Source organism: Leptinotarsa decemlineata, unplaced genomic scaffold, assembly GCF_025532065.1.
Source record: "Leptinotarsa decemlineata unplaced genomic scaffold, Ldec_3_MD MMD2_tig00000218_RagTag_RagTag, whole genome shotgun sequence".
Classification (NCBI taxonomy): Eukaryota; Metazoa; Arthropoda; class Insecta; order Coleoptera; family Chrysomelidae; genus Leptinotarsa; species Leptinotarsa decemlineata.
This window is the reverse complement of record NW_027412545.1, coordinates 2,568,914-2,589,384: the sequence shown is the minus strand read 5'-3', so window position 1 is coordinate 2,589,384 and position 20,471 is coordinate 2,568,914. Positions and strand designations below refer to the sequence as shown.

The 20,471-nt window shown below is 32.3% G+C and overlaps 4 protein-coding genes across 8 annotated transcripts in view; 1 reads left to right on the top strand and 3 right to left on the bottom strand.

Moving 5' to 3' along the window:
• Positions 1-2,377, bottom strand: part of Tpst (Tyrosylprotein sulfotransferase) — a 95,736-nt gene extending 93,359 nt beyond the window's left edge. The window contains exon 1 of one of the 2 annotated variants that reach the window (XM_074173260.1): positions 2,154-2,377. The gene's annotated coding sequence lies outside the window, so the exon portion shown is untranslated. The remainder of the gene's footprint in view (positions 1-2,153) is intronic. The other variant, XM_074173259.1, reaches the window with a different exon arrangement.
• A 1,117-nt stretch (positions 2,378-3,494) lies between these two features.
• Positions 3,495-4,554, top strand: LOC111506077 (uncharacterized). The gene is made up of 2 exons (XM_023161008.2): positions 3,495-3,677; positions 3,889-4,554. The coding sequence occupies exons 1-2, from the start codon at positions 3,592-3,594 to the stop codon at positions 4,406-4,408; spliced, it is 606 nt and encodes a 201-aa protein (XP_023016776.1). The 5' UTR covers positions 3,495-3,591; the 3' UTR covers positions 4,409-4,554.
• Positions 4,555-4,596: 42 nt separating this feature from the next.
• Positions 4,597-10,089, bottom strand: Rad51D (Rad51 recombinase D). 4 transcript variants are annotated; one of them, XM_074173262.1, is made up of 5 exons: positions 9,958-10,089; positions 8,152-8,282; positions 6,960-7,078; positions 5,228-5,432; positions 4,597-5,177 (listed from the first exon to the last, which is right to left on the bottom strand). In XM_074173262.1, exons 2-5 carry the CDS (start codon positions 8,176-8,178, stop codon positions 4,707-4,709), a joined length of 822 nt encoding a protein of 273 aa, XP_074029363.1. In that variant the 5' UTR covers positions 8,179-8,282; positions 9,958-10,089; the 3' UTR covers positions 4,597-4,706. The 4 variants fall into 4 exon arrangements, with proteins under 4 accessions (XP_074029363.1, XP_023016774.2, XP_074029362.1 ...); XM_023161006.2 differs by lacking the exon at positions 9,958-10,089 and adding an exon at positions 9,804-9,944; XM_074173261.1 differs by lacking the exon at positions 9,958-10,089 and adding an exon at positions 9,804-9,942 and having other exon boundaries at positions 8,152-8,279.
• Positions 10,090-14,982: 4,893 nt separating this feature from the next.
• Kdsr (3-ketodihydrosphingosine reductase) lies at positions 14,983-17,947 on the bottom strand. Its single transcript, XM_023161009.2, has 2 exons — positions 16,906-17,947; positions 14,983-15,200 (listed from the first exon to the last, which is right to left on the bottom strand). The coding sequence occupies exons 1-2, from the start codon at positions 17,671-17,673 to the stop codon at positions 15,000-15,002; spliced, it is 969 nt and encodes a 322-aa protein (XP_023016777.2). The 5' UTR covers positions 17,674-17,947; the 3' UTR covers positions 14,983-14,999.
• Positions 17,948-20,471: the final 2,524 nt, after the last annotated feature.

Here is a 20,471-nt window from a genome sequence, read left to right as displayed (position 1 = left end):
AGCGGTTTACCCTCCCATAAGAAGTCATCACTTCAAAAAACAGCACTTAGAAAATCGGCGATAGGGGGCAATAGGAGCCTAAAATGAAACTAAAGTTATGACGTAGTCTGATCCAAGTAATATTTTTTCTGTTGTTGGGTTCTGCTAGCTTAACGTTAAGCTATCAGACCCCACGATCTCTCGGTTAAATGAAGTATAAAATAAATATAAAATTGGTTCCGCTAGCTTAACAGGGGTGACATAAATTTCAATTCAATGATGTAAAAGGTAAATATTATTACGTTTTCCCCGTGTGTTCGAGAATAATTGACTACACTGTACAGTCAAACTCAATTTTATTTCACTACTACACTGCCAATACAACACAAAAACTATAACTGAAATTCAGACTAATACTCGAATGTCACTCGCCATATTAGCTCACTTCGTATCGCTCACTCAACTACAGTAGCCCCATCTGCCTATCAGTAGTGCTTATATAGGGTCGTTCATTAAACCCTTCCTATTTTTAAATTTAAATAAAAAAAATGTGTATGAGAAATTCTCGAAAATGTTATTCGTTCAAAAGATCTATTGATGCCAGTATGTATGGAATACATACTGGCAAATGTCCGCCACGGCTTCACTGGGTGGAGCGCATCCGAAACGTCCAATTTTTCATGACTCTAGCGCATAAATCAGGCCGAATTTGAGCGATAGCATGGGATATGTTGGCTAGTAAATAACAATGGGACTTATGATGTACTGTTTCGAACCTTTGGTAATGTAATGAATATTACTGGAGTTTTTTTCCCAACACCAAATCGTTATTTTTAACACCTCGACACGTGTTTCGATCACCAAGTGATCATCTTCAAGAGGAGGTGTTGAAAATAACGATTTGGTGTTGGGAAAAACTCCAACAATTGGACAATAAAAAAAAGTAAGAAATAATTTAATGACCCTCATGCATAATAATTCGTCTAGATTCATATAAAAATAATAACATAGCTTATAAGGAGTAGTATTAGTCATCATCTGATGATGTTAGCGAAACGTGCATTTTTGCATTTTTGTTCTGGTGAGGGGGAAGTATTTTCAATGGACTCATTACACGCCGTAGGTTCAAAATTTTGCTTATTATGCAGTGTGATGTTAGCAATTTTTATTTGTTGTGTTCATGTTTTATATTTCTAAGTATCTTCTGTAATTTTACTTTGTAGACTTTGTCAATAAGAAAATATACTTAAAAGTAAATAAAATAAAGTATATTTTGAATGATTGATATATCTCAATCTAGTAGGTTTACAAAGTCGATTTTTATTTTCAGATTTGAAAAACTAGAATTGATTATTTATTCCACAAAAGCCAATCACGAAGCATAATGTATTGAATTACCGACCCATCTCGGCTGCTGCAATGCTGATTCTAAATGCACATATAATCGCGTTCGATCGCTGCTAATCATAAAGTGCTGTAGGGCGAAGTGCGGCCTAAGACGCGCTATTTATAGGCACGCACTGCCGACCCCCCGGCCGGTACCGCCGCAACCGATATGTCCCTGCATTTCAAATCTGGAATAATTCCGAAAATATTCATTAAAATTACTTACTGTAAAGGGCCATATTGATCTATATTGAAGGCACAATGTATTTAAGGTAGGTAATTGGATGAGGATTGATGCTAAATTGCTTAAAATCGCTTCGTAATCATAAATGCACAAGAATTAAACAAATATGTTACTTGTAATTGTAGAAAAATCTTGAGAAAAACAAATACAATTATTCAAAAAAATTAAATTGCCCCTCAAAATCTAAATTGAAACTTGAATGACAGATCTTATTTCTTTTTGACAAAAGAGTTAACAAAAACATTTACCTTAAACTGTAATGTAATGCGACTATTACAGTCAACATTCAACATACCATATAACTAGAAAACTTCGGAATGCAAAGAATAAACAATACACTATTAACTGCAGAAATGAAAACTTTCCCAATACAGGAACCCTCATAATATAAAATACAATCGTGATATTGAAATATCAAATACAGAGGGCATTCCAAAGTACTACTACTAACTGAAATTACAGTTATTCAGCTAATTAGAAATACCAACTTCTTGAACGAATGTGAAAATATAAACAAGAAATAAAAATCCAAATAATAACATACCTATTCAAACATTATCCAGATCATTTGCACGACAGAATACTGACAGTCTGTGTGGAAACAGGGGAGATATATGGAGAGTTCACTGATTCTTCTCGAGATATAAATAATGCACTTGTTTCACCAGTTTTTGTTTTGAATTCAAAATTCAAGAAGCTAACTCACATTTCAACACGCTCTTCAGCACCACTTTGACACTTGTCGATTGACTAACATCTACTGACAGCGACAGCTGACAATCTACTTGATGAGCTAATGTGCAATATGCGCATGATCAAATCTTTTTCATTATTAGATAGTAGGCACATATCTATTTTCGAGAAGAAGTTTCATGTTCTTCAAATATCAGTTGTTCGTACATTTATTATGTTTGTTTAGTGAATTGTAAATGCCACTTCTTCATAGTGAGTAGAAAATTCAAACTACATCGTTCAGTCAGCCAATGTATAGGCAACATTTTGATATAATTTCAACGTCAATCTCAAGGAAACCATTGTTTGCCATAAAATTTCAATATTGCTTAATTTTTGTATTATTTGTTTAGACTAATGTGAAAGTCAGCTCTTCAAATATCGTTCAATGTGTCAATATAATAAATATGTGATAGGAAAAGAACAGTTTTCCAGAAAATCCTTAAATAACAAAAATGTTTCAAATTGAGATTCACTTATGTAAACCAGTTAACAAATATAAAATGCGATGATTTAGTCTTGAGTTCATCAAATACTGCCAAGTATGCATAGCAAATATCTAACCTGTTTATTTGTTATTCCTTAGTTTAGCGTTGACGTTGGCGACACCTTGCGTTAGTGGTCATGGTCAACTCAAATAGTTGATAAACGACATACCTTTTCTCTCTCTCTCTTAGTTTTCTTGGCTATTGCTTACGCATTAGCGCATTTAGCCAATCACTAGAGTATTTCATTGAATAAATGTATATCATTCTATACCCTTGTTGTGAATAATTCAACTGTTGAGAGGAATAATTTGTTGAAGACAATTCGATTATTGTAAGTACTCGTAGATCGGTAGCCAGTTAGTTGACATAAAAGGTTCGATCTACCACTACGTTACTTCGATTTTCACTGTATATTTTCGATCCATACTTTGGATCGTACTTCGAAAGATAAGACTTCTTCAATCCCCATCTCGCACAAATTTCGACTTGAGGATATTCGTTCGTAAAATACCAATTGCAGAGAAGAGAACTGTCAACCTTCAATATTCGCAAATTCCTTTGAACGCACTAGTTCTCGCATTAATCAATTATATTATAAATACTTCAAATATTTTTGACAGATGTCTCATCGTATCAGGAAGACAAAACTCAAAGATTGAACTTTCTAGAGTCAGCTCCGCCTAGTGTCTAAATTGATAATTACAAAGTAATAGCACATGGAACATGGAAGTTCAGTAATAATTTATATTTAGAATATATATTATGATGTCGCTTGTTCCTGATTATGAGAACTCTTCTGATTCTGATGAATTTTCGTCAGATGCAGATACAGAAAATGAGCATTCCAGGTAAAATCGTCATTGTCATTACAATCATTTCATATCAACAAATTAGTAGAGCTGCAAATATTGTCAGCATAAATCGATAATCAACTCTCGATATTTTTGTAACCGTTTGTTTACTTTTCTACTACAGATACATTTGTTGTCACAAATACATAGCTCTAGGATGAATTTTATACAATTTTGTAAAAAATGGGTCAGCTGTCATATGTTTCAGTGACGAAAAGGATGATACAAACTTCTCTTCCCAGTGCAAATTGCCTGCCCCTAAGTTTGGAGAAGAAACTGAGTCACCTGAAGATACAAAGTCATCCGTTTTCAAGAATCCATTTATTGAGGCAGAAAATGCCAAGGCCGCCATATTACAAAAACATGTGAAAATGGTCGAAACCAAAGATAATATTGTTGTGATCAATGGAAAGAAAATATGTTGGAATTATCGAAAAGGTAGATGCAGATTTGGGCATAACTGCAAATTTGCCCACGATTCCGATATTCAAAAGACTGCGGAGCAAATAGAGGTTGAAAAGCTAGCTGTTTTCCAGAATGCTGTGGTGTGTCAAAATAATCAAATTGGTTTGAGTGGATCAACTCTTCAAAAAACAGGAAGTGACGTGGAAACTGTAGAAGACTGCCCAAGCCAGAGTAATAAGAAACGGAAAAGGCCTGGTTTGACCCAGGGATTGATCCCTGGTAAAAAAGTATTGAAACAATACTTGAAAAATCAGAAAATTTAAATTGGTAATCTGTTATAAAAGTTTTGAATTTTCTTTATGAACTGTAAATGTCAAGAATGTGTTAATTTTATTGTATATGAACCAGTAAATTTATTAAATGTTCAGCATGTGATGTTTGCATGCTGTAATTGGATATGATTACAATATTTCAGATATTTATTCAGTTCCTTTATTTTTTAATAAACGAGTTTTTTTCAAATAGAATATTTTTATTACAAGTTGAAAATACTAACAATTCTAACTGTATTAAAGTTGAAATGAGAAAGAATGATGATTCATCTAAGTTAGTAAACAGTACTTATCCTATAAATCCCAAATGATTTATTTCAACTAGACAGTTATCAACTTCAGGCATTATCCTCCTAGATTTAGTAATAGTAATTTTACATTTATTGTCTTCTTTATTGAACTTTAGTCTTACATTTGGAATATTGTACCAATAACTTCCACAGGCTATTCGTTCTTTCATAGAATTTATATTTTTAAAATCTCCTTCATTCCATAGGGTTACCAAATTTGTAACAATAGCTATAATATTGAATTTCACAGTCAGGTATCTCAAAATGTTGACCATGTGGTTGAGGAAGCTATTACTCTCGGTATGATCAAATGACTGAAAATATAAAGGTGGCAATGAATCAATAACGATTATCTTGATGTTGCTGCCATTTTCAACTTCCTTTTTCAGTTCTGTTAAATGTTTCAGAAGTTCTTCTTTTGTTTTTGATCTCTTAACGAAAATATGGTTCATTACTTCAACCATAACTTCCTGTAATAAAATGAGTCAAAAATGGTGAATATTGAATGGTTACGAGTTACCTTATCAAGATGTTTGAGCATCTGCTTGAATTTCACAGCCTGAAAATCATGTTTCGTATCAAAGTAATGAATATTACCATCTCGAATACTTGAGGCCAAATTTTTCATGAGAGTCAAACAAAATAGTGACTTTCCAGATGAAGGTAAGCCACAAATTTCATAAATATTACCAGTAAATAAACCACCTTCCAATAATTGGTCCAAACTGAAAATTAAATATTTGGACATTAGATTTTGATATTTGATTATTGCCAAAATTCACAATTGGTATAAGAGGAAAATTATTATTCAACTGGGTTAAAATATTCGTGAAATACAAGGATATATAATATTTTATATGAAAGATACACATTCTGCTATGCATTATGCCAGTAATGGAATTCCTCCTGTGATATTCTGTTTATTCATTTCCTTGAGCCATCTTTACAAACATATCAGAGGTAGTTATTTGTAGAGGTTAGTTATAATTAACTAAAACCAATAATTATTCATAGTAAATTACTTGAATGTGGTCCATTATAAACAAATAGAATAATCGACTGGATTTTTTGCACATGATTCATCAACGAAGGAAGTTGATTGTTCTTTGAAAACCCAAATTTGGGAGGACCACGGAGTAGGCGACATTTAGGTATTGTAAACTTGAACATTTGTTATATAGATGAAGAAAATGAACCACTTTTTCGACTATCCCACATTTTTTTAAATTTTGAAATACAAAAATATTTGTGCCAAAGCTATTTTCCAGGTTTATTGGTTGTGGCCTTCAGGTTTTTATATCTGACGTTTCGTCTATGACTACTACAGTGAGAACAGTATCTACTAGACAACTAGAGCACTTCGTTTGTTGCTTCATCGTCTTCAATAATATCTACTATGGTCGCAGTCCACGAAAATAAATCCGATAAATAGCTTTGATACAGCTATCTCACCTGTAGACTGAGTAATCTGAGGAGTCTATGATTTAATCATATTTTATTTTTATTAGGGTTTTTCTTATATCGTAAAGGGTTTGGCTGAATCATGTCACAGGTGGTTTATTGAAGATTCTGTACATTTTGTTAGGAAATATTTCTTATATCTTTGGCTAAAAGGCTTACTGTCCTAACTGAAGCCAGTAGACACCTAAGAACCCAACAGTTTCACAAGTAGACAACCAGGGAGCAAAAAAATCTTGCTCAAAAAGAATCATACCCTGGTCAAACCAAACACATAAATGTGCGTCATTTCCTGTATGAACGAATCTGCTCTGGAAATATCTACATGGTTCATATGTACATGAAAGAAATGGCTTCAGATTTTCACACTTTGGAAAGTGAAGTTTCAGTGTATCACCAAACAAGGACTTGTTTCAAAAAGCGTGTTGAGAATATTTAGAACATGTTACTTGAAAATGTTACGTCAGTAGTAGATTGATTACTGAATTGAGTTGTTGAATTGTTATCAACGAATCCTAGATCCAGTATTTGTAATAATTACATGTCAATTAAAGTTTCCATATAAATATGTTACAAAGTAACAATTACAGAGTAACTTTTAACGATGGTCACTTTGGGCATGTAAGCTGGGGTCAAATTTCTAAATGAACAGTTCGTCTTGAAATTTTCTTTAAAATTCTGATGAATAATAATTCACTTTGGGTACGCCTTGCATAATGGATAATGTTTGTTGAACAAATTTTATACAAGTAACAAGTCTACCAATTTATTAGTAAAATGTTCAACATACTCACTTAATTATTCCAGTCTGAATAATGGCACAGTGGGACAAAATATACTGGTAGGAGCTGAATGCATTCTCTGGACGTGCAGCATATTTTTTCAAAAGCTCTTTCCGAATATCCAGAATATCCTGAAAAGGTTATCAAGGCATCAAAAGATAAATAGATAAGTACTTTCTGATCATTCTCATATTGATTTCAATTTTAGAGCCACCGGTAGACAGCTGTTTCAGCCTATTGGGCATCGTGGTTTTTCACATTTTGTCTTCAATCGAGGACCGCCTGCCCGGTACTGACGATGCCCAATAGGCTGAAACAGCTGTCTACCGGTGGCTCTTAAATTAAAATCAATATGAGAATGATCATAAAGTACTTATCTATTTATCTTTTGATATATATTTCAATATTAAATTTTACAAAAAGGATTTGAAGCTTTATATCTTCTATTAATTATCTGCGAGTGCTTTCGACAGTTGGTAGTACTGTCATCTTCTAGACACTCCAGATGACACCAAAGACAACCACAAATTGATAATGAACCACCTCAGGTGGAAAAACAGGTAACAAATCCATACAACTTACGCAAGCGAAACCATATAAAAATACCACAAGAAGAACCTAACATCAGTTACACCTCTCGAAGCGAAGCAGTAACTCGTCTTGATAATGCCATCTGAGATGATGGCGAAACGTCGACTATCGAATAGTACACAACGGATGAACACCCGGAAAAACAACACATCATATTCTACCATCCGTGAAAACCTACATTGTAATATATATATATATATATATATATATATATATATATATATATATATATATATATATATATATATATATATATATATATATATATATATATATGTCCTTAACAATTTTTGAAGACAGAGCAGCCCGACTCACCTCTGAAATACATTATTTTCCTGTAGATTATTTTCTGCAACTCTTCAGTTGTGTTTTTATAATGATAAAACAGAAATGTTAGTCTCTACTTTAATTACTACCTAATGCTGGCGTACAATTTACAGGTGAAATGTTTGAGGGTAACATTAGATTTCAAGCTGACATGGAGTGAATCTGCACATGTTGAAGAAGTTATCATTGAAAGGGCAATAAGGGTAACACCATTTTAAAAACTAGGTAAAAAAAAACTACTAGTATTCTACTTCCAATGTGACTCTAACTCATCATCAATACTTACTGTTTCATTATTTTTCTTTCTCCTCATCACAAAAATATTGTTCTAATTAAAACTCACTTTGCCTTTTTCATTGCAATCCATCATCTTTTTGCTTACAAATGTAAGTTTGCATTCCTGATTTTTTATCGCTACTGATTTCATTGAAGTAGAGGTTATTGAAATTTTTGTAAGACTCAAATTCTCCGTTCCCAAACTCAAACCTTTGTCCACGATGATGTATGATTTCGAAAGTCAAGTCTGTTTTCAGTTTTTGAGAAAATATCAATTTTGATGGAGTTTCTTATGTGACTCAATGAAGAGTTTTATAATATGAAAATAAATAGTTACTAATTAAACTAAACTACAGCTTTACAGCATTGAACACTATTTTCAGCTGCCCAATTTTTTGCAGGATGAAAGGAGGTGATGTTGAAAAATACCATTCCTTTCACAAACATTTTTGAATTCTCTCAATAAAAAAGGCCCATTATGAAATTATTGTGTTTAATGAACTACATCTTGCAAAATATTGTCTTAGTTTTTTTGAAAATTTAAAAAAAAAACCTTTTTGGCTTTCTATTTCTTCATTTTTATACAAAAAATGTGGAAAACAATATTTATTTTGAACATAATTGATTTGTTTTGTAAGTCTAATAAGAATTTGTCCCTTTTTGTGACAAAATAATCATGTTTTGAAGAAAATGAGAGCATGTAAATGAAATTTTACCTGAATTTCATTAGTTCGGACTTCCATTGTCTGATATTTCATAAAATGATTTGAAATTCCTGAAGGAACCAAAAAAGAAGAATTAAAAATAAATAACTGAAAATAACAATTACATTAAGCAAAAAAAACCTGAAATGAAATAATAGTGAAATAAAATACAAGTGAAACTAGAACAAAAAATAAAAAGTTAAGAGATTCTAAGCCAAGTTACTACAGGATGTATCAATTGTTAGTATCCGCAATCATCTTTGGGTGATGACTGGACTGATTCCTCCGAGAGATGACTTGAATGACCATAAAAAGTCATCACCTCGAAGACGATTATGGATACTAACAATCGAAACGTCGTGAAATAACTTCGCTCTTAACTTTTAATTTTTTGTTCAATTGTTCTATTTTTACTTGTATTCATTATTATAATTTTTATTTTCAATTATTCATTTTTTATTCTTCTTTTTTAGTTCTTTCAGGGGTTTCAAATCATTTTATATAATAGCAGACAATAGAAGTCCAAACTAATGAAATTCATCATGAAACATTGTCAATCACCTTCAAACAAAATTTTACCTCTTTCGTATTCTATATTGTGTAACAATCCTGTGAATGATATACGATTCAATTCTACAAATGAAAAGGATAAAGTGATTTTCCTATGAACTCAAATCTCATATGAGAGTAGTTGTTTCGAAAGGACTTTTTCTTGCTAGTTTATATCTGAAAGAAACTTCGGTGTATGCTCTACATATCTGTATAAAGAGTTTTTATTGTACTTTAGGGGAGAACATTTTAGTTTGCCCTTTATTATTATTAAGTAGAATATCTGTTTCTTCATCTTTGTTTTTTTTTTCAAATTTTGAAAAGATATATACCAAGAAAGTAATTTGAAATGTTTATGCTTTCGGAAACATTATTGAAATCAAATTTCATCATTTAAAGACCTGTTTACCCTAAATGTTAAGTTGCATGTATTTTCTATCAATTTGGTATTGCAATTGAGAAAATCCAATATTGTCATTATCTGCTTCTTGTTCAAGGAGTTGACAACGGTAGAACTAAAGAGTAAATGAACATTCTCGGCCAATAAATCCATAATGTTTTACTTTATCCGAAAAACCCTCGCACATTCCTGTAAACACTTGGATTTTGCACAATCACAATCATACATAAGAATGTTTGTCACAGTCACAGATGCTCTGACAGTATTCCCCTACCACACGAACGAAATACTTACTGTCACAGTAGAAAGTTTCTTTAGCTTTCTACTGTGATACTGTGTTAGGGTTCGTATAGGTTAGGTTAGAGCCTAGTTTGTGACATCAATTTTCCTTTACGTCAGGATACCTGACGTGAAGGAAAATTGTTGATTTTTCTCCATTGACGTCACGTATTTGTTTGGGCGAGTTCTTAAATTCAACAGAAATTTATGATACGCTTTGACGTTTCGAATTGACCTATAGATGAAACCATTGGTAGACTCATCGATTAATTCAAGAACACTCCATTTATTTTACTAATTTCTTTTTTTTATTATTAACCCCCACCTTTCGCATCAAACCAGAGTTTATTTTGTCACAAAAATTTCGAAATAAATCAAGTCACTATATTTTTGATATGTTAGATTTAATTGTGAATGTTAGAAATATATTGTATATTTTCCATTGAGTGTAAGGAATGTTATATTGGTTAGCAACGAAATATTCGAAGAAGCAAATGATCTAAATCTAAGAAATCGGGCCAGTACAGTTCGCGGTTGGGACATTTATTCATTGTTGTTGATAGTTTAAAAAACAATTGTTTATATTTACGTGAAATGATAAGCAGGACATGATTCTATGCACTCAACAGTGCACAGACAAACTTTTGCTACTAGTTATTTGTGAAAGTCAATCTAATCCTTCTCAGAGCATTAAAAGTGATAGAAATGTGAAGAATGATGATTTAGGAAGAAAATCATCAAAAGTTTTTCCATTCCTACAAAACTGTCACAAAAATATCATGCTTCCTTATATTTGCAAAGAAAGAGACATGCTCTTTAGATAGATAAGGAGAGACAAGAGTCAAGAGTTAGAAAAGAAGCACCGAGATATTGAAAATGAAGTGAAAATTCTGAAAATGAAACATGTATTGTAAAATGCTGAATAACCAATGGGCGAAGAAGATATATCGATAGCCAATCATTCCATAGCATTCAACAAAAGCAACGTTCAGTATAGCAGCATGAGTTGAAGAAGTAAATACGCCTTATTCTACAGAACAACAATTTTTTTCCGAATCCCGTCAAGATGACGTACAACTGCCAAACAATATTCAACGTGATTCAGAATCAGTGTCAATATTTTTCGGGTTTGAAGGCCAAGGTTTTTTGAATATCTTCCTGACGTTTCGCTGGCGCTAGTTGATAGCTTCTTCAGAGGTTTATACATACATTAATATCCGATCATCGGAATTTCTTCCTGTCGTTTCGCTGGCGAACTCAGTCACACTGATCGATGAAAACATTTTCAAGGAACTTGGTCTTTATGAAGATAAAGAAGCTCTCTGTATTCAATGGACAAATAAAATAAGTTCCTTTCTCGGCATACCAGAATCTCTGGTATATAAATATCTCTATAATAAATATAATGAATAATGTAAGAACATTTGAGATACTATCACTTCTATCTCGAACTATGGAGATGGAACAGTGAAAGAAGTTTAGGCATCGATGATGGAACATCAATGATCCTCATCGGCCAGGATAATATCAACCTGATACTTCCCCTAGGTAAATATATATTTACCAGCATATGCTGTGTCGTTGAACTTTCTCCTTTAGCCACGACTAGTGGTATAAGTGATTCAAGGTATCTCACAATGTTGTCTAGTACCGCAAGGAATTTGAGCAAATGCAAGATGAGCTCATGCGATGTTGTATCAAATGCCTTGCAGCAATCGATCCAGGCCATTGCTCTGCAATGAACGTTAAATGTTTGCGGTTTCTATGAATAATTTTCAAACAGGGGTATAGCATCTTGATATTTTGATACAATTATTAAAAAAGATCAATTTATTTTCAATTACTTTCAACCTTTGCCCGTGACCTAGTTTCAACACGTTCATTTCAAACATCTGTAGGATTTTAAAAGTATCAAATAGGGAATAAATGGATATATGTCTATTGTACCAGTTCAAATTTAGCGCTATTTTTCTCCAATGACATCACTAACTTGGCCGCTACAATCGAAATTTCGGAATTCTCATATAAAAAATACTGTTGTTTTTACAAAAAACAATAATAACAAACCCTTTTTATATAATTTATTACTATCACTACTTCCTTCACAAAACTCGAGAACTTCGAGTTCTATGCCTTTCTTCAATTTATCAATGTATATTTCTACAATAATTTGCAAAACGCGGGGATACAGATATTATTTTCACTGAATTTGTATGGAGTAGGGCTAGAACTAAATAAAGAAGTAAACAATCAAAGTTGTTTGAAAATAACTATTTTGGTGTTAGCGGCACCACCTATATTGGTTCTGGGTAGTCAATGTCAATAACTATACGAATCATTCGCAGTTTATTAGTAATGTATGAACATAATAACAATAATGTATATTCTCTCGAAAAAACTATCTGATCGAGGTTTGGATCGAACTCACGACTGAGTGAGTCATGCGCACTACCGCTGCACCAATTCACCGCTAACGTTGTTATTGTTTTCTACTAATTTTATGTGGCTGAGAAATATTCATAAAATTGACTTCTTGACAGTGCGAGTTGTCAAAGTTAATCTTCTATATATATATATATATATATATATATATATATATATATATATATATATATATATATATATATATATATATATATATATATATATATATATATATATATATGTTTTTACCACTAACGTTTCACAACCGTAGATGAAAAAAAAATACGATTTATTGTGTTTTAATCTATCGAATTCTTATTTTATCATTCAAATTTGGAAATTATGGTGGTTCGAGAGAAAAAGGAATCCTAAGAGTGTTTCAGAATATGATTCCCAAATCTTGATACAAAAGAAAAAGTGAGAATCTTCCAAAGAAGATGTGTAGATCATGCAAAGAAGTAACTTTCAGACACAAATTGGAAGAAAAAGCCCTCCTGAAACAGCTACTTTCTATAAACATTGAATTACATGAAAGAAAAATTCTTTCGAAACAAATACTTTTATATGAAAACTGGATTATACAAAAAACACTTTTCTCTACTCAGTTTGTATTCCAAACATTCGTTATGGAATTATTTCAGATATCATTCACAAGATTTCTACACAATATACTAAATGAATCGTAAAATTTCAATTACATGGAACACTGTCATCCTCACTGGTACACAAAATATTTAAAAAACTAAATATACCATAAAAAAACTAACAATAGACGTAAAAGAACGCTGTCTCTTCTCGACATATTTTGAACTTTAGGCAATTCGGACAAATGTGGAATTGACTAATGCGAGCGAAACGCATCTAATATCACGAGAGAGGATCCACAGATGTAACATCCCTTGTAAAATGTGACTACAAAGCGTTGTAGCTATACTGTGACGCAACACTGTACCACAATATCCTTATGGCTTTTTAGCAATCTACCTTGACTGTACCGTCTGCCGACATAACCTATAACTTATGTCGATGATACCGTCACACGAACATTGGCGGTATCTACCGTTATTTTTAAAAAGCGACCCACGTAACTGAAATCGAGTAAGCTATATTGATCGACACATTTGTATGAAAATTATATATGAATGAGTCGAAACACATTCAAGTAGAACATTTTTTTTGATATTTGGAGAAATAATCCAACTTAATTTTTTTAAGAAATAAAAATTATACATAATACAAATAAAGGCGCCATTCTACATTTCTGGTTATTTTTCATCTCAATCGAAGTAGAAATTGATGTTGGTCACATTTCTATCGACAAAATAATTCTGTATGATGGCTTTTGGCTTTACTGACGAGAATACAGCTTCAGTGGGGCAGTATGTTACCCTTTTTATGGAGTCACTCTTATATTTTGGGTTGAAAACGATTTCAACTTTTGGGAAGTCACAGTAGCTTTTCGCAGTATGTTATTCACTATGAAAAAGCTACTGTGATAGGGAAAACGTGATATTTTTGAAAATAAAGTTTGTGAACATCAAATCGTAAAGTGTATAGTTTATGAAAATAAATATTGTATTCACATTTGCGAACTGTTTACGGCAGAGGGTAATTGGGAACATTTTCTGCAAAAATTGTTTCAGGGGTTCAAAATAGATTCAATATTCAGGTTCAGCATCCACAATTCTTTGTATAAAATATGTTTAAGTTTCGAAAATTAATTGTGTAAGGAAGAGTTGAGTCTTATATATAAAAAGTCTCGTAACTCCTAAACTGAATATACTTATTTTTTGATAAAGTTGAATCTTTATTTCATTTCTCGATGGCGTATGTTGCCCTTTCATAGATTTTTCAATGATGAAATTTATAATATTGAGATACTTACGAGATTCTAATCAATTTTGATATTATTAAAAATTCAATGGAAGTGCCAAGTGCGCTACCCTGTAGAAACAAAATGTATATTTTTTTCAAGATCAAATGAAAGAGGCAATTCAAAAACAAATATATAAAGAACCTATTCTATGAACTTGTTTAGAAATTTATATATCTTTTCAAATATTTCAAATCCTTGATAACTTACGACTACCTACCATCAGTTAGAAATTCATCTGTATCATCAATACTAGGGTGAGCAAAACATATTGTGACCGTGCAGATACGTTTTATGTCCACAAATATGCACTAACTATAGTATCACTGGTAACCTCTACTTTCTAGGACACCACTAGTCAAAATTTCTATGTACCAATATATATGGAAAGTTGGGCTTACTTCACACAATAATTCTCATACATTAAAATACCTAAAAAAATTATTGATGTAATTGCATGAAACAATTTGAAGTTTCACATGGCATATGTGGGAGTGTAGAGGCATTCTGTACTAACACAAATATTTAAAATATTTTTTCGTTTATTTTTTTAAATGATGAAAAATACAAACGGCTTTTCTATTGCACATCCATGAAGTAAAGAAGATAAAATAATTTTTGTACGGGATTCATTTATTCATTTTCTCTAGATGACATTTTTTCACAATGTAATTGAAAGAGAGAATGTAATAGACTGATAAGAGTCTTAATGGACCTAGTAGCACAGCTTGTACGATGACATCTAAGAATGATGTGAATGGACTCATACCAACGCAGAGTGTTGTTAAAATATACGATTCAAATCCCGAATAGCTGAAGAATCGATGAGCCTGTAACAAAAATAATGAATATGATTATTTCATAATTTTTTTAATTCAAAATGTTGGAAATTTACTTATTCTATTCAAAAACTAAAAGTAGATAATTATAGAATCAAATTGTTCAGAGAAGTTATTACTAAGAAATAATAAGGTATTTAAAAGTACAAATGTACCTGGAATGGAAAAGAATGGGTGCGAAAGGAAATATGTAACTATAAATGAAATGCTTGTATGAAATGAAAAATAATGAAAAAAATTCAAACCAAATTATTCATGACTGTATCTATCAAACTGATTTAGAATGAGTTTACCTCACATCAACTCAAGAAGATGCACTGGCAATGGGATCATCATCATCAACAATTCCATCTAGATGAGATATGTCAGTGATACAGACTTTGCCGATATAGAACTGGACACTAATTGACTACACCTCGACATCAAAAAACAAGCACTTCTCCCAATCACCAGAACTTCGATACTCTTCTCGACACGCGTATAACAAACCAAGTTGGTCTGTTCATCTCCTGAAGGTGCCAACTTGGTTGATGAAACGGTTGGGAAAAGTGCTTGTTGTTGGATGTATTCTACGTCAGAGGTTCCAGTTTAACCTTTTATTACACACCTTAACAGTTTCGACCGATTAACGAAAATCACGAAGATCCAACCAAGAAATGCGTTCACAGATGTTACAAGTACTAAATAGCTGAAACTAAGAAGTTATCAAATTTTCAGATCTGCGAGCACAGGAAGAACACTAAATGTAAAGAAACCAGCAGTAGCATAGCACCTCTGGACCCACCAATGAATGGTTTAAGGGGAAGATCAAAGAAGTCGCATATATACTAAATAATATATGAGGTCAACCCAGAATAGAGGTTAGAAACTTATGGAAACCTCATTTAAGAAAGTTGACTGCAATTTACTGACCAAATTAGTTGAGGATCAATATAAAATGGATGGAAAGAAGTTCATTTGAATTTCACTGATTGATGATTTTTTCCTGTGATTACTTCAAGCTGAATTTATATGGCAAATGTTCTGACTCAACAGCTTCCAAAAGCACATGTCTTAGGGTGAATTTATGCACACTCCAAATGCTAGCAGGTATGCATTATCAATGAAGAAATTCTAAAGTTGTAAGTATATAACATATTGAGCCTTCAGCTGAAAAAAATTGAAATATTGACTGTTGTATGTGTATATCTTAATCACCATTCAAAAAATTTTCATCATCTGATATAATAAAAATGAACAATGATCTAGAAATCACAAAAATATGTTTCGATATAAATAAAATATAAGGACGGGTTATCCCCTATTTCTTCTATTCTGAAATGAGCCAATCAGTGATTATTTGGGGTGTTTATATGAACTAATGTGAAATTTAGAACAGTTACAGTGAGAAAGTTAAACGTTGGCAAACTTCCACTTGATACCTACTTGTTAATTATCACTCTTTCAGCAAAAGCATGTTCGTTAGAAATTGGGAAATTTAACTTATGATTCATAATTTTTGCTTACTTTATCTTTGATATTTGTGGATTGAGTCTTCTGTTTATCCTCTACTTACTTCTTAAATGTTTATTGTTACTTGGTAATCAAGCGAGCATTAAAAACACTAATTTTATTATGTTTGAGACATTGAGCCATCAGAGGCTCAACGTGTTGAAAAACTTGGGAACAAAATAGGCCTTTCGTTATTGATACATACCAGTGCATCATCTATGAGGTTTCTAGCAACTTGTTCTGGTTTTGCAAGACCTGCAACTTCAGATATAAGTTTTGTTTCAATAGGTTTCGTTTGATTTTCTAATTCAAATCCCGGAGTATCTGTGTCGGGTGGTAAAGCTAGTGTGACAGAAATATTGTACGGCTTCACTTCCATCTGAAGAGATTCAGCCAAGCCTCTAAGAGCAAATTTGCAGCTGGAATAAACTGAGTAGCCATACATTCCCATCAATGCTACTTGGGATGCTGTGAGAACAACAATTCCTTCTTTTCTCTCTTTAAATTTCGGAATGATCGCTTTTACTGGATAAAGAGTTCCCAAAAAGTTTACATCTATCAATTGTTTTATTTGCTGCTCGTCAAAATCTTCTAATTTGCCACATATGGCTATCCCGGCACAATTAACCAACATAAAGATAGGCCCAACGGTTTCTTCCAGTTCATGGAAAATGTGTTGGATGTCCCCATATTTTGAAACATCTACTGAAACTTTGGTAATTTTCTGCTCTTCATTTATACAAAATGTTTTAATTTCTTTTTGGGCATCTTCTAATTTATCTGCATTTCTGGCAATAATGGTTACATGAGCTCCCCGTTTGGCTCCAAGAATTGCAACCCATTTTCCTATACCACTGGAACCACCAGTTACAACGATATGTCTTCCTTTCAGAGATGATTTATGTGGCGACTTGAAATATTTCAATACTAGGAACAATATAGTAATAACCAAAATAATAATAAAACCAATCATACTAAATTTTGAAAAAGTTTAATCACAAATCCACTGATGCAACGACCGAAGTAACCAGTAGTGTCGTTATATTAACACAAAATAGTAAACAATTGTGTGATATTAACTTCGTATATGGAATATATTAATATTATAGCCACAATTTAACTGAAACCAGTACTGTCACTCTTATCGGAGCCTTTGCTGTTTGTGTCTCATAGTTTTATTTTTTAGGACTACTAAGCATCCAAATTATAATTATCGTCCACGAGTGGATTTGTCAGTGTTTGACATTTCATACACTGCTCAACAAGTGATAACATAAATAAACTGCTCGACAGTACAACAAATTTCATTAAAAATTAAATGAGTGCTTTGTAGTAATGTAGAATATTATGAAACGCTTTGAATTTCAAATTGTTTCACGTTCTCATTCGCTCTTTGTTTGTTTGGTTCAAATTATGCAGTCGATTTGAATATAAGTTATCGAGGAGCTAAACGAACTTGCAACTTTAATCATATAGCTCAGAACTGGATAAAATGCAATATTGTTGCATATTGTATAGATTATATAAAACGTATGAAATCGAACAAAGTTCGTCAAGCGTGTCGATAAGAGATTAAATAGGTTGTAAATGTAATATTTTGTACTTTTATTTTTAAATGTACTCAAGAGGTGTATTCGTAGCAGATACAAATTATATTTTCTCGTCCAGGCCTAATCAATAAATGAATGAATAATTCAATTAATTGTTTTGTTCTTTTAGTAACACATTTTGAAAATGTCAATGTAGTTATCCAAACAAAAATGTGCCAACACTTATTTCCAACAATAATCAGATTATCAGAATATTTCATCAGTTTATTTTTTTGATATGTAGTCATTGAATTATTTTTTAAACGCAATCAAAGATTTATTGAAAAACAATGTATTGAATATTCTTGCATTAAATACTATAAAAAATAAAATAATTACTCATAGTGTCGTATACAGTCTTAAATCGATTCAGATAATAAGTGATTGTAATAGCTTTGAAAATACTCGTAATATTTAGACAATGTGTGCTACTTGCAGTAAGGAGTGTAACGAGAGCTATCGACTGGAACACTAACAACAACTGTTTTAGTGCCGTATTCGATTCGAGTTTGCTATTTCAATGATTTCCGAACCATCAAATGTGATCGCACAGTTGATTCTTGAAAAGTTTCACTTGGGTCTACTCTCAATCATCAGCTGAGTAAGAATTTTGAACCGTCCTAGGTTCGTAGAAATGCGAACCCGAACACGCTTTATGTGTTTATGCCACAGAACAAATCATTCTGTGTGTATGCAAATTCACAATATCAATATAGGTTACAGAATACTGTTTGGTTTGACAAATGGTTCTTTTACATACGAATCCTTATCACAGCGTTTTCCATTATATAGGAAAAATATGTGCCAGGTGTGTGTAAACCTTATGTTTCATTGGTTCAACGAGTGTTAGTTCCATTGGAAAACCAGGTTAATGTCGATATGATTCTAAAAACTGAGAAAACCTTATTATTCATGACCTGATTGGAAAAATCGTATACTAAATGCTTATCACAATAAAAATCCCACCCATATCGGTTAATACTTACCATTTTTGAGATTGGTGGGCACAAACATACAAAAATTCTAAAAATCATTGTTTTATGGCATTAATATATGAAACATCCAATAAAATTTTTTCTCAATATCTCCCGTACCCAAATTGGTTAGGCCCTTTTTGAGATTAACTCGCGCACAAACAGACAAAAATTTTGAAAAACATTGTTCTATTGTGTTAATAAAAGCCCAAAATAGTGTTTTCTCTCAAATATCTTTCATGTGCAGAGAGCGACCACTTTTATATATGTATATTGTACATATGGAATAACTAGTAAAATTTAATAAAATGGATTTTTGGCAATCCTGTTTCCAAAAATGTTTCCATAGAGGTCTGAAGGTCGGAGCGAAGAGTGTTCTAGAATGGATAAAGGTAAAAAATTATTTTCAGCAACTTCAATTTTGTTATTTAAAAGGTCTTTTCCAAACTCGTCGATTATTCAGTTTAGTCCAAAGCGATACTATGTATAAAAGTATCACAAGTTGTTATTTGTATTATATTGAATTAGGTTTTTAATCATTAAGTTTATTACTTACTTTATAAAAAACTAGTAATAGGCTAATTCCATTTGAAAATAATCGAACTATTATTCTTCTTCTTCTAATCATATGGGTCGTTTTCTGGCGCTCAAGTGAACTGGCGCAGTGGAAGTGCGCCCGACTAACGATTGGAAGGTTGTGAGTTCGATCCCAACCTCGACCAGATATTTTTCCCGAGAGAATTTATCTAGTTGAAGCTGGGATGATTCTGTAACGTTTCATGGCTGACGGACTGCGAATAGCCATGATGCTCTCTGGGTGGCTGGGGGAGTTACTAACATTGCATACCCAGAACACGAGGCTAATGACCAATGCAGTCGATGCAGATGACACCCAATAACAAACAAAAACCAGTATTCGAAACGTATTCGTCTCTGTGATTCAAATACCTTATTTTGACGTTGAAACGATGACGTCACAACAACTATGATTTGAAACGTATTCGTGATAATTCAAAATTAGCATGAGGTTTGTTTTGAAACGCAATTTAACGTTATGTAACGTCAGTTGTCAGTTTCTGCTTTATTTTGATCGTTATAGTTTATAAAGTGCCGAAAACTTTTTATCAAATACGTTGTTAAGATGCACGAAAATTATTACTTACACAATTCCGATTTTAATGGAGGTTAGAGAAAATTGAAAAGTGTTT